This window comes from Panulirus ornatus, chromosome 29 (genome assembly GCF_036320965.1).
Source record: "Panulirus ornatus isolate Po-2019 chromosome 29, ASM3632096v1, whole genome shotgun sequence".
NCBI lineage: Eukaryota > Metazoa > Arthropoda > Malacostraca > Decapoda > Palinuridae > Panulirus > Panulirus ornatus.
In genome coordinates this window covers 17,763,783-17,778,602 of record NC_092252.1, presented here as the reverse complement: position 1 = coordinate 17,778,602, position 14,820 = coordinate 17,763,783, and the positions used below count along the sequence as shown (strand labels likewise).

The following is a 14,820-nucleotide window of genomic DNA, read 5'->3' as shown; positions in this document are numbered from 1 at the left end:
CACCACGACCCATCATCTCCAACCAGACCCATCAACTCCACCACGACCCATCGTCTCCACCACGACCCATCATCTCCACCACGACCCATCATCTCCAACCAGACCCATCATCTCCAACCAGACCCATCAACTCCACCACGACCCATCATCTCCACCACGACCCATCATCTCCACCACGACCCATCATCTCCAACCAGACCCATCATCTCCAACCAGACCCATCAACTCCACCACGACCCATCATCTCCACCACGACCCATCATCTCCACCACGACCCATCATCTCCAACCAGACCCATCATCTCCAACCAGACCCATCATCTCCACCACCAAGACCCATCATCTCCAACCAGACCCATCAACTCCACCACGACCCATCATCTCCACCACGACCCATCATCTCCACCACGACCCATCATCTCCAACCAGACCCATCATCTCCAACCAGACCCATCATCTCCACCCCCAAGACCCATCATCTCCAACCAGACCCATCATCTCCACCACGACCCATCATCTCCAACCAGACCCATCATCTCCACCACCAAGACCCATCATCTCCAACCAGACCCATCAACTCCACCACGACCCATCATCTCCACCACGACCCATCATCTCCACCACGAGAGATATACTAACATGTCTGGGAAGTGTGGGAGTGAGGGTGAGGGTGAGGTTGGAGGGGGGGGATTTATGCAAACCATGAAGCGCCTGGAACATCCAGAGGAAAGCCCCGGGATATTTCCAGGATGAAAGCTTTATGTACGACTCTGACAAGACGTCTGGAAGATTTCCTCGCCATCCTCATACAGGCGAGCAACCTCATGATCCAGGCTCTACCTACGCTCGCTCGGTGGCCACATGATCCAGATCCCGGCTCTACCTACGCTTGCTCGGTGGCCTCATGATCCAGATCCAGGCTCTACCTACGCTTGCTCGGTGGCCACATGATCCAGATCCAGGCTCTACCTACGCTTGCTCGGTGGCCACATGATCCAGATCCAGGCTCTACCTACGCTTGCTCGTTGGCCTCATGATCCAGATCCAGGCTCTACCTACGCTCGCTCGGTGGCCACATGATCCAGATCCAGGCTATACCTACGCTCGCTCGGTGGCCACATGATCCAGATGCATGCTGTACTGATGCTCACTCAGTGGCCACATGATCCAGATCCATGCTGTACTGATGCTCACTCAGTGGCCACACGATCCAGACCCATGCTGTACCTATGCTTGCTCGGTGGCCTCATGACCATAATCTTGCATTACCTTCTTTCCCACACTGGATGAGGGGGCGCCCGCCACTTGATTCTGATCCCGAGTCATTACCAAGTTTACGAAGGCCTCACACCCCTCATCATTAGCATGCCAATGAGGGTAATTAAGGAGCGACCGCGGTCCCCAGTGCCTGTGAGTAAGGTCTTCTGTCCTCACTGTGCTGCACTCACGAGTATCGTATATCCTGTTGAGTATCGTACTTTGGTAAGTCTCGCGCCGCTTGGTTGATAATTATTGTACCCAGGCCAGCGCTTCCGCCCGCCACGGCCCGGTGCGTGTCAGTAAGGTGGTGTGCACCGTGCGTTACTTGCTGGGTATTGTGCTTTATGGACGAAATTCAAACTTTGTAAGAGATTATCGTTCTTTAAGAAGCTCAGTCTTGCGCTTATGAGTATCATATCATTTTTGGATGACTATCGTATGTTATTTATAAGGAAAATACTTGACTGATGAGCCACGTATTGTGATTCCGTAGTGAATATCATACTTTACTGAATTTTATCGTACAATGCTGGCGGTTATCTTCCTGTATTGTGATCCTAGCTTCCTGGTATTGCACTTGGCTGATCAGTATTGTAATTTATACATAAGTTTTATACTTTCCTGATCCGTATGTAAGCCTCTTTGTTCAGCAATGCACGTAATACTTTGCTGAAGTGTGATTCTCTTCTGGTTCTGATAAGTATTACATATTTCTGATGTTTTCAAAGCCTCGTCGGTAAACATTGTACTTGATAGTAAAGTATCGTACTTTAATGGTCGTTATCGTTCATCATATGTGTTTGTTGACCTCCTTATCATCGTCCCCAGTTCCATGTGTGAGGGTCGGCTCCACACAGCCTCTCACTACACCCACCCTCAACCCAGGGGCCGCTGGGAGCCACAATTAACCCGGGTTCACATCGCTTCTCTCATGGCTTCTGGTTGAAGTTCGACTTTCTTCGTAGTAAGGTGATATCGCCACGTAAGAACCACGTCTCCATCTTACAACCGACATGAACTCGACGCGAGCGCACGGGGTCAGAACTCGACGCGAGCGCACGGGGTTCAAAACTCGTCCCTCAACCACCATCTGTCCATCTGTTCTGACTCTGCTTACGTACCTTCAGCTCGGCTGCTGTAAATCCCCCTCACCCGCTTATCCTCAGTCCATAAATGCTACAATTAGTTCCTTTTTTCCCACTGGAACTTTCCCTAAGTTCTACCTTTGTGCGGGGGAAAAATGAAATTAATCTGGTCTTCACATCCATTTTTCCCTTCGTCAACCCCACCTTCTTCCTCGCCAACGTAGGGTTTAATAATTAAATAACCCTTTTAAGAAACTCAATCATTTGCAAGACTAACCAATTACGATACGAAAACTTTCCCTCTATCATTACCAAGACGAGGACGCAACTACTCCAGTCAGTCTCAACCCGTAACAATCGAACTACGTAGTTATGTCGCAATCAGACGTTGTCACCAAAAACATCATTTCTCTCACCTCAAAAATCCCGAGCCATTATTCTCAGATCTCTCTGCTATATTGAACGATTCTAGTCACAGTTCGTACTCCATTCTATTCAGAGACACCCATTATCCCTAACCCGGACCCAATATATCCAGGTTACTCAAAGTCACACGCTTACTTCCATGGCTTTACCTCATCGTTTTCCTCCGCCTATATAACATGATCTTGTAACCCTTAACGAAAGTATTTGCAGGCACGCCCGATTGATCCGAGCCCAAATGCACCTATGGTGGGATCCAGTTCGTAGAGCCGAGGTCCGTCATCCAATCCCCTGTCCCCATAGTTACTACCGCGTCTTTAATGAAAGAGTATCGTATGCTACTTACGGTATCGTACCATAGGATTATACTGCCGCGTAGCTGAGCATCTTACCTTAATTGCAAATAACGTACTGCAGAACCGGAGGCCGTGGTATTCTCGCAGTAGCTGTGTTCCTTTTCAAGTAATTAATGTGTTTTATACATGAGATTCCTCCGTAGCTTAAGTGCTTCAATGGAGACCACAACAATTTACTAACATCGTACATTTGGTGGTAAATAGATTATGAAAAATGCATCGTTCGGTGTCAGTGAAAAAAAAATGACCTTGGAGTATACATTATATCTTTACTTTAGAGAAAATATCATAGATTTTATTAGTATCATAACTTTACTGAAGTGAATCTTACATGTTACTGGTCACTAGTCCTTTAACTCAACCTTTCTGGAAATTTTAGGAGACTGATTGACTATTTGACCATTTCACGACGTTTTGGGGGGAAGAAGACTCGAACTGTGAGGTTTTCCTGACGAACTGCAGGCGACCACATCCACGGCAGTGATACAACAACTTCTAGAATGACTGGTGCCTTTAGAGCCATATGGTTGCCATGACAACCAAGTTTTTTTCCATTCACGCTTTAATCTTTCTTTTTTTTTCTTTTCTTTTCTTACATACAGCAATTATAAAGAAACGCAGCTGCAGGTATTATAAACGCGAGTCACAATGAAAGAAAACACTCATTCCTTCCTTTGAACGCTTATGCTGAATCCTCCCCATTTTTTCCCCCCTCATTTCTACAGCGTTGCTGCTCATCGAACACCCGCTTGGTAGGAAAAGTGGACATTGCAAAAATAAATCATTTCGGGCCGTGTTTGATGTCTGAGAATCGCGAAATGGAACTCCGTATATTTAAATGGAAAGAGGTGAGGCACTGGGTGAGGCACTGGGTGAGGCAAGTGGTGCCTCAGAGTTGTAAATATTTGGAGAACATGTTCGTAGAGGACGGTGGTGGAATGGAAGCTGAGATATGTGCCCGACCTGAAAGGCAAGATGATTGCCGAAGCTTCTCGTAAGGGACAGAGGAGGAGGAGGAGGAGGAGTTGAATGTGAGGCAGCGGGTGCCTGGAGGAGGAGGGGACGCTCCCCGACGCGGAGGAACATGCTCATGTGCTGCAATCTAATGAAAGGAGGGAAATGTGGTTGGACGGTACGATCTCGACCTGCAGAGGAAAGCAGGGAAGGCGCCTCCCTGGAAGGCATGGGATCGATCGAATGAGGAAGAATTAGATCTTGTGTTGCCACGACTAACCCATGTTTCCCTGGGCAACAGACACACGTCGGAAGAGCTGATGGTGTGTGTGTGTGTGTGTGTGACGAGGTTCTCTGCTGGAGGACGTTCATGGTAGTGAACGCTCCTAGTGTGTGATAGTGGAGATGGGATGGTTAATGTGTGGAACAGAGGTAGTATGATAATACAGAAGGCTCCTCCTTACACACCACATCCTCATTAATGAGATGGTAAGAAACCTCACTACTTGCATTATGGAGCAAGGAGTTGAATTATACAATTTTTTTGTATATATATATCTACAGTACGTGAACGAAATGGAATCATTAAATTCTAAAGTTCCAGAAGGTTTTTATTAATAAACACCACAATAGATAAGACAGAACAGTGTTGTTATAGCAGTTACAGGAGAGGAGTAGCTGTAGAATGGATAGGCTTCAGTGATGGAGCCGAGTGTAGTGGGTCCAGGCACAGCAGGGAAGGTGTACTCCACAGTGAGGGGGGAGGGTGTACTTCACAGTAAGATGTAAGTTGTACGTTACGTGTTAGTTGTACTTCTTAGCGTGTAAGGTATACTTCACAATAAGGTGTAGGGTGTACTTCACAGTAAGATGTATGGTGTACTTCAAAACAAGGTGTAGGGTGTACTTCTCAGTAAGGTGTAGGGTGTACTTCACAGTATGCAAACAAACTTTGCTTGAAGGAAAAATGGGTATCAGTAACTGTGAAAAGACAATGAGAACTTAGCAATACAAATAATCAAACATCTTTTTTCCCCCCAGAAGGTAACAAAGACAGAGCCGAGTGTAGCTGGGAGACGAAAGGAAATTGAAAATCAGGATCGCTGAGTTTGAGAGCAGTGAAGACGGTGATGGATGGGGAGTTGAAGGACTGGAAAGACTTGTCAGGCTGAGAGAGAGAGAGAGAGAGAGAGAGAGAGAGAGAGAGAGAGAGAGAGAGAGAGAGAGAGAGCTGTACGATGAAGGGAGGAAACTGACGATAAGAAATGAAAGTTACTGGTCGATAAGATAAGGGAAAGTGGCGCCAAGTGGCATGAAGATGTGTAGAGAAGGGATGATGGGAGGAGATCTATACACATATAGGAATGATATAAGTGGGTGATGAGAAGGTTAGAAATACAGGATGACTACGTATGAAGGTCAAGGAGATAGTGAATAGAGGATTGTGAGCCTGGTGAACGCTCGCGCGCGCGAGTGTGTGTGTGTGTGTGTTTGTGTGTGTGTATGTTGGATGGGCGAGAGATGTTTGGTTGGTTGGCCTTAAGTTCCAATTGGCAGATGGAGACGGTAAGTGAGGAGAGAGAGAGAGAGAGAGAGAGAGAGAGAGAGAGAGAGAGAGAGAGAGAGGGCATTTGAAGGGGTAACTAGTGAAGGAGCTTCACATGTCTTAAGGTTCGCGTTGAAAGGTGATCACCACACGAGGGTTGATGGCTGCAGCTTGAGCACTGGGACAGGAAGACTGCATGAGCGTCCAACTGTACGACCGAGATGAATAGACTCAAATCTCGTGAATGATTTAGTGAATGAATATCTCACATGAATAACCAGGAGTCCTCAGCTAGTCCGTTTGATACACTGAGGCGTTTGAGATACATACATATAGTTTGTTTCCATAGAGTTTCATACTCAGTCTGATGAATTATTGTATATTGTTGAACGATTCGTTTTCCTTATGAAGCTCTGTACAGCTGGTCCACCTGGAGGTACGTGGTTATAGTTATTAGTTGATGTCAGGACACGAACGTTCACAGAGTGTACAACCTAACAACTTTCTCCCTCATGTACATCATGTACAACCTCCTTCATGTACAGTACGTGTCCGCTAGATCGAATTTTAGATGCTACATCAGCAGTTCTGACCCATGAATGACCTCTAATTGGTAGTTATAAAGAAGTAACTGGCCAGATCTCTCAACGTCCAGTATGGATATACCTGCACTCACAGGTCTTCTCTTTCTTTCATCTCATGTCCACCGGAGGCGTCGTCCCAGGCTGGCCATTGCAGCAAGTGCCATGCATCAGGTGGACAACCCGTGTCTCCACCGAGAGGAACAAATACTGACAGATCGACCCGTCAAAGCTCCAGCCACGAAGCCCATTCATTTCCTTCACACAAGATCCGCCCACCTAGAGCCCCCGCACTCCTAAATGATCACTCGCTCCTGTAGTCGCTCAATGCGTTCGCTTTAAATTCTTAAATACATAAACATTTGCTCGTACATAAGACACAAACAGACACAGAGACACATCCACAGGCACACAGCGTAAAGAAATCAGTGCTCAGGATGCAATGAAATTATCTCTCACCTTCAAGTGACGTCTCCTATACTGCCAGCACTTCACACTCGATGCCTCTACCTCCTTCAGCTGGTAAGCAAATTCAGAATTTGTGTATTCAGTTGGTAAGGACGTATGGGTGTAGGTTAGCCAGGTGCTTATCAGGTCCCTTGTCTGGCTCCTGTTAGAGGCAGAGGCTCAATGCCAGGCCTCCCCCTACACACCGTGTTCCTCTCCCTGCGTGGCACGTCTCTGTGTCTGGCACCCGTCACAGGCAGGGACTGCTGCTACCTGCCTCGCCTCGTCCGTCCACATCAGATGCTCCTCAGAAATGGAAACAGATCGTCGATCTGTTTCAGTGTATTCGTGGAGGAGAAAAGAGTGAAGTATACGCGTCAGAGACTTCTGAAATAATCATTTACTCGAATCTTATTTGTTGAGGCGATACGTAAGGGCTCCGCCTCTTCGATGTGACACAGCGAGCGAAATGTCATCTTTGGCGAGGCTGTATCACTAGGGGTATGGTTGCGTAAAAGAATCTCTCACTCCAAAGGAGTCTGCACTTCCCTGCTACTAGAGGTAGGGCAGCCTTGAGCTGCAGGAGCCTTCAGAAATGTCCTGGGTAACACCAGGACTCATTCAATTAGTGAAGTCCTGGGGTAATCATAAGTCAAATAGATAGAATAGATTTCTTCAAGGTGTTTCCTTTGGACATCTTTCATTGAGGTGATTCACAGATCTCTTCGAACCTTGTACCTGGAGGAGAGATACATGACAACTTGCAGGGCAGTGTAGCTCAGAGGGAGGAGTGAGCACTCGGTATTTCGATAAGCCAGACCAGGTCCTCTGGTATTGATGTTTGGATGAAGGGTGTCAGGTGAGGGCATCTGTGCTGGTCTGGATGACCATCTACTTAGAAATAAAGTGGGTGACGATGTTTACATTCGGGTGGTGTCCAGCGTGTGGATTGGTGCGGCATGTGATGGACTCTCCACGGGAAGACAATATGTGGTGTAGAACAGGAAGTAATCGACTTAGAGCCTAGTACCTAACTTGAGGAACTCTACCTTGCTTACACAAACCCGGCGCAGGATGTGAGGCAACTCTACCCTGGGCAATCCATTAATCCAGACTCACCAACCAGAGGAAGCAACCAGTGCTGGACTACCGCGAGCTATATATCGACGGACACGTAACAGTAGCTCACACCAGCCATCAGGAGAACTATGTGCAGACCATGAATCCATCACCACCCATGAATTTATGAGGATACTCATCGCCAGCACCCAAACACCAGACATGAGTTCTGTGGCATCAGGCCTGGGATCTACCAGGAACAATGAGCTGCACTGGAACCCTGTGCCATGTCCTTATCACCCGTCATAAGCACAGACATCACCAGGGCGTGAGTTGTTCCACCTCTCTTCAGGCGGCTGACGTAATGCGGGCGAAAAAGGATGAAAATAAAGAGGGTAATGAAAGGAATTACTCTAAGCTCTCCAGGCGTTTGTAGACCCGACTCTTAAAGGTGGTAAAGTTATAGGAAGAGAGGAAAAGACCTGAGAGATAAAAGAATTCTACAATTTTCTTGCTCAGGGAAAGAGGGAGGCATCATAACGGTCAATCCTCGTGTGGCTGGGACACACACCAAAAGTTTGCGAGTGCAGTGGGCGAAATGATGCCTGTACAACAGAGGACAGAAGCAGCTTCACCCACTTCTTCCACGTTACCCCTCATCCGTTCTTCCTCACTCTTCCTCACCCGTGTCTCTACACTATCCCTCACCCCTGATAGGCAGGCAACACCAACCGTGGAGGAATTACCACCTGGGTGTCGGGCGACGTAGTGAGCTAATGTTGCGTTACTGTCACTTCTTCCCCTAACCAAGGTGTCTGTCTTTTCTTCCTGCCACACTTATACGCGAGTTGCTGGTATTCATCCCACCAACACACACTTTCTGTGTAATGCATAACATTCGACAATACGTAGCTCACACAATTCTTTACGGTTGATCCTAAACTTTTATCCACTTTTCTATTTTGCAGTTAAGAGGAAGTACATCCAGACAATGTTTCTCTGACGCTGAGCCGGAAAGGTGCCAACGGTCAAGGAGAGTTGGTTGGCTCCCCTTTTGAACATCGTCAAGCAGCTGAGACCCATAAAACCCTTAACAACACTGATGTTAAACTCACCTCTATCTCTGAGCATTAATCCAGTATCCAGTCTTAAATCCTACCTCCCAGCTACTGAGAAACCACCACCTCCCTCCCTCCCTGATCTTTTCCATATCTCTGAAACCCAACTGTTCATGTATGTTTTTCATCCACACTGTTAAACTCTGACTGGAAGCTCTATCACCGTTTCCACTCCAAGAGCAGTGTTTCTGTTTACCGTAGTACAAAATGACCCATTCCTTGCTTCAGTTATTTTGTCTTCCAACCTTGAAGGCGCCTGCTTTGCTTTTATGTTTGTGTCCCCACTTCTCTCTGAATCTTCTAGCTATGTACAACTCTTCGACTACTTGACCCTCTCCCTAGATAAACTACTTTTTCTCGCGTTCACGTACTGAAGTCCTCCATGCAGGAAATTTCGACGTGCATCACAAAATTTGGTTAGGTTTTACCTGAGATGATGCCAGTGGAGCCAAGATCCTCTTTTCATAAATTTCTGATCGTCATGACCACCATTCCAAAAAAACTCGAGCATATTTTACCACGAAACCATCCTGCAATACATCCATTATTCTCACTCCCTCATGGTCTCAGATTACAATATTATCTTTATAACTTCCACCTGGACACGTCCAGCCCTCATCTCTCCACTCGAATCTTTCGTTGTGGCCCTTCATATCTCTAAGTCATCTGTGTATGTCATATGAGTCTTTGCTTTCCTAGATCTCCTTTCTGTGGCTTCTCTGCTTCTTGTTTCTCCAATGGATAGCTACCTCTTCCAGCTGGTCCGTTGCAGAGGCATATGAAGGAGCAACGTTTTCCTTTTGTCTGATCAACACTGGCATCCCTAGGGCTTTATCTTAGTGCCTTCCTCTATTTTTTCTTTCCATTCATGACCCTCTTTCAGTAGACTCTGGCTCACCTCACTCATACACACAGATGATGCCATTCTACATTTTTTACCTCACTTCCCCACCTCCTTCCTCACTCTAGCACTCGTTCTTTGTCTTTTGCTAAACACACCTCCTCATATTTTAGCCCCGTGCAACGTCGGCAGCAACCTGGTTAAATTCAGCTACGCAAAAACTCCAATTCTTCCTCATTTCTCTCTCTCTGCACTATTCATTTTTCCCTCTGTTTACCCTTAAAAACATCGCATACGGGCAGAACCGGCTTAACCATATCCTTCACTCTATGCTGGACACCTCTAGCCTAATGAACACTACAAAATCTGCCTCCCAGAAGCCGAGTGTGTTGATTGAGCCCCGTGATCATATCTGTTGGAAGCAGCTATTCTATGAATATATATTTATGATGGGTTTTATTCGCTCTAGTATACGGTACTGGTCTTATGTCTGGAATGGCCCTTCCTCCGCCTTCCTCCTCGCCAGAGTGGAATCTGAAGCCCTGCGCCTAATCTGTCCTCCAGCTTACACCGCTCTTCAGCCATCCCGTTCCACCCGCCATGATATCGCTGGCCCTCACCTTCCTCATCATCGCGAGCTCCCTACATGTGTCCCTACCACTGAGGTTGGGGTAGAAACCAGACAAGCGCTTGGCTGCTGCTTCCCATAGATTCTGTGTCCGGATCAGCCACACGAGGATTGACCATTATGATATCTCCTTCTTCCGTCATGCAGAGACGTGGAATTCCCTTCTTTCCCCTGTCTTTCCCACTTCCTACAAGCCCTCCACCTTCAAGAGTCAGGTCAGCAAACACCTAAGGAGCAATAATTAATCTCATTCTTCTCCTTGTGGTGTTTTCCTTTCATCTCAGATTGCCATGATTAGGGCATGATTCTGCCTGCGCGATGTCGGTCACGATTTAGAAAAGAATACGTTCCTCAGCCACCGCTCACCCCTGCCTTCACACTGTCCCTCAGCCACCGCTCACCCCTGCCTTCACACTGTCCCTCAGCCACCGCTCACCTCTGTCTTCACACTGTCCCTCAGCCACCGCTCACCCCTGCCTTCACACTGTCCCTCAGCCACCGCTCACCTCTGTCTTCACACTGTCCCTCAGTCACCGCTCACCCCTGCCTTCACACTGTCCCTCAGCCACCGCTCACCCCTGAATCCACACTGTCCCTCAGCCACCGCTCACCCCTGCCTTCACACTGTCCCTCAGCCACCGCTCACCCCTGAATCCACACTGTCCATCAGCCATCCCTCATCCCTGCCTCCACACTATCCTTCAGTCGTCCCTCACCCCCTGCCTCCACACTGTTCCGCAGCCATCCCCCACCCCTGCCTCCACACAGTCCCTTACCCCTGTCCCCACACTGTGCCTCACCCCTACCTCCCCGCTGTCCCTCACCCCTGCCTCCACACTGGCCTTAACCCCTGCCTCCACACTGTCCCTCAGCCATCCCTCACCCCTGCCTGCACACTATCCTCAGCCATCCCCCACCCCTGCCTCCACACTGTCCCTTACCCCTGTCCCCACACTGTGCCTCAGCCCTGACTCTAGGGGACCACGTAATACTGTGTAGTGATCATTACGGTGGATAACTTTTAACAAGGCTGCTCTGGCCCTCCGGTAATCTTTGTGTAATTCGTTTGGACCACAACTACTGTGTTGTCATTGGCCACAACTTTTTCGTTGAACTGGATCTAGATTTAGTATTGCTGGGAACTCATCCAGTCTTTACTCTAGTTGCTATGGGTCTCGACTTGGCGTTGCTGTGGACCATGAATTCGTGTTGCTGTGGACCACAACTTCATGTTGTTATGGCTCTCGACTTGGCGTTACTGTGGACCACAACCTCATGTTGCTATGGTTCTTGTTGTGGGCCACAACTTTGTGTTGCTATGGGTCTCGACTTGGCGCTGCTATAGGTCACAAGTTCATATTGCTGTGGGCCACTACTTAGTGTTGGTATGGGCCTCGACTTAGCGTTGCTGTGGGGCCACAACCTCGTGTTCCTGTAGGCCATAACCTCGCGTTGCTGTGGGCCATAACTTCGTGATTTTATGGGCCTTAACTTGGCGTTGATGTGGACCATAAAATTCTTTTGCTATGGGTCTCAATTTGGCGTTACCTTGGACCATGAATTCGAGTTGCTATGGGCCTCAACTTGGCTTTGCTGTGGGCCAAAACTTCATGTTGCTATGGGTCTCGACTTGGCGTTGCTGTGGGCCACAACTTCATGTTGCTATGGGTCTCGACTTGGCGTTGCTGTGGGTCATAACTTCATCCTGCTATGGGTCTCGACTTGGCGTTGCTATGCGCCACAACTTCATGTTGCTATGGGTCTCGAAATGGTGTTGCTGTGGGCCATAACTTCGTTTTGCTATGGGTCTCGACTTGGCGTTGCTGTGGGCCACAACTTCGTGTTGCTATGGGTCTCGACCTGGTGTTGCTGTGGGCCATAACTTCGTTTTGCTATGGGTCTCGACGAGACATTGCATTGGACCATAAATTTGTGCTGCTATGGGTCTCGACTTGGCGTTGCTGTGGGCCACAACTTCGTGTTGCTATGGGTCTCGACTTGGCGTTGCTATAGGCCATAAGCTAGAAAAATCCATTTGGAACAACGATAACACCATACAAGCGCAGTAGCAGTAGTTGAAGTAGTAGTAGTAGTAGTGGTGGTAGTAGTGATAATGGTGGAGGCAGTAGTAGTAGCAGTAGTTGTGATGGTATGGTAGTAGTAGTAAGGGTGACTCTGGTGTCCACACCTCCGTCAGGAAAGATTCTATCGCACGCCCTTCCCCGAGGATCTATCATATCGCATACCCGTCTCCGAGGCCCCATCATATCGCATACCCGTCCCCGAGGCCCCATCATATCGCACACCCGTCCCCGAGGCCCCATCATATCGCACGCCCATCTCCGAGGCTCCATCATATCGCACTCTCGTCCCTGAGGCCCCATCACATCGTAGCACACCCGTCCCTGAGGCCCCATCATATCGTAGCACGCCCGTCCCCGAGGCCCCATCATATCGCACACGCGTCCCCGATGCCCCATCATATCGCACTCTCGTCCCTGAGGCCTCATCACATCGTAGCACACCCGTCCCTGAGGCCCCATCATATCGTAGCACGCCCGTCCCCGAGGCCCCATCATATCGTATCACACCCGTCCCCGAGGCCCCATCATATCACACACCCTTCCCCCGAGGCCCCATCGTATCGCACACCCTTCCCCGAGGTCCCCCACCAGCTTACCACACCTGTGCCTCGCCTCTGTAACATTTTATAAAACAAAAGAAAAAAGATCCCATTTTCTGGAACTGGATCGTAAACTCTTTCCAGACATTTGTCGATATTACGAAGCTTAATGGAATTATGTCCATAAAGTTTTCCAAGAGAACGTTTGCACTTCTTCCCTTAAGACCATCATCAAACTCGCTGTGAGCCAAATTTAGGGAATTTTCCGAAAGAGGAAGTAAGAAATTTCATCGTATAAAATCATATTCTAACTTCGTGTAGAGACCTGGCTAAGTAACGTGTCCAATTATTCATTATTGCTTCTCTTATCGTTAATGAAATACTTATGCTTCTCACTACGACCTTACCAGTAGCGCAAACATACCACCTCCCCAGTTATACACACATACATGGAAATGCCTTGTTTGTTCTGCCTCTGTGTGTGTGTGTTTGTGTGTGTGTGTGTGTGTGTGTGTGTGTGTGTGTGTGTGTGTGTGTGTGTGTGTGTGTGTGTGTGTGTGTGTTACATGTTTGGTTATGTCTCTTTGTTGTACTGCACGTCATGACGCAGACACGGAGCTGGTCACCACCTGTCCATGTTGTTGTCGACGTCCTGACGCTACCTAGCTGTGAGGTCAGTTATGGTCTACGTCGCTTCAGGCCAGAGTCAGGTGTAGCAGGAGAATGGACGTCGTTGGTCACATAGCACAGGGATCAGTCAAGGTCAGTAGGGGATCAACGTGACTTTGGTGGAAGCTGAAGCTTCCCGAGGTATATAGAAGTGAGGAGGGTAGATGGGTCGACCATCAACTGTGAACACCTTCAGGGACGATTTCTCTCATCTTAAATCCTCTCCAAAGTCAAGGTCCACGGGATTAAGGGTGTGCTAACCTACACTCGAGGATTTGAAGCTATCTTTATTCATTATCTTTTATCATATAAGAGCCAGGGTTGATAACGTGAGGGTTAGGGAGGCTGAAATTCTGAATGACAACGTAGATCTATGTGTTAACCTGCTGACTGGAGTGAGGTCAGGACATAATGGTTGAATGTACCAGACAGGTCAAGATCCGGTGGCAGGAGAGAGAGAGAGAGGTCATAAAGGTCAACGTACCTACAGCGGCCAGGTCGAGTAAGGTGAGGTGGTGTTGAAGGCCAGGGGCTGGTGGGTCGACAGTCTTCCTCCTGGTCACAGCCTCACACACACGGCACAGTAAGCCGCCCATCCTGACACAGCACCAACCTCTACCACCACAGCCACAGCAGCCGGGCTCTACGGCACAGTGTGTGGTGGTGGAGGCACCAGCAGCATGTACCCGGCATGGCTCGTCATGGTCTTCAGCTGTGTCACCAGGTAAGGTACTGGTAACTGGTGAGGTGTGTGCGGGACGCTTCACCAACGAGGCCAGATTCACTTCACAATAATAGTTATGTTCAGTTACTTCATTTTTCATGGGCTTCCAGTATGGCAATATGGCTCATTGCGTTAGCACTGCCATGGCAACTAGCAGGTGTGTTGGTACGGTGGCACCTCGTCTTGCACTGGGTGCCACGTGTCAGCCGTCTGGCAGGAGCAACACACCGTCGACGTGCCTCGCGCGGCGGCCACACACCAACTGTCCACCAGGCTCAACATCTGGCCCCTTGCCTCCCCTCGTCTACCCCTTGTCCTCCCCTCACGCGCGCCATACACCAATCAGGAACCGGGTCTCGCGTGACGTAGCGTTCTCTTCGCCACCGACAGCCAACCGCAATCACTCACCTGGTCTACATATTACCCAATCACGCTCCATTGCTTGTTCTGCATTTTGGGCAAAATGCATCTTGCCAGGCACATGTTCGGAGGAAACTCACCAGGAAT

The 14,820-nt window shown here is 48.6% G+C and overlaps 1 protein-coding gene across 2 annotated transcripts in view; it reads right to left on the bottom strand.

Moving 5' to 3' along the window:
• Positions 1-14,424, bottom strand: part of LOC139758170 (cationic amino acid transporter 3-like) — an 86,080-nt gene extending 71,656 nt beyond the window's left edge. The window contains exon 1 of one of the 2 annotated variants that reach the window (XM_071679353.1): positions 14,074-14,424. In XM_071679353.1, coding sequence (XP_071535454.1) covers positions 14,074-14,413 — 340 coding nt within the window. In that variant the 5' untranslated portion in view covers positions 14,414-14,424. The remainder of the gene's footprint in view (positions 1-14,073) is intronic. The other variant, XM_071679352.1, reaches the window with a different exon arrangement.
• Between the last annotated feature and the right edge of the window lie 396 nt (positions 14,425-14,820).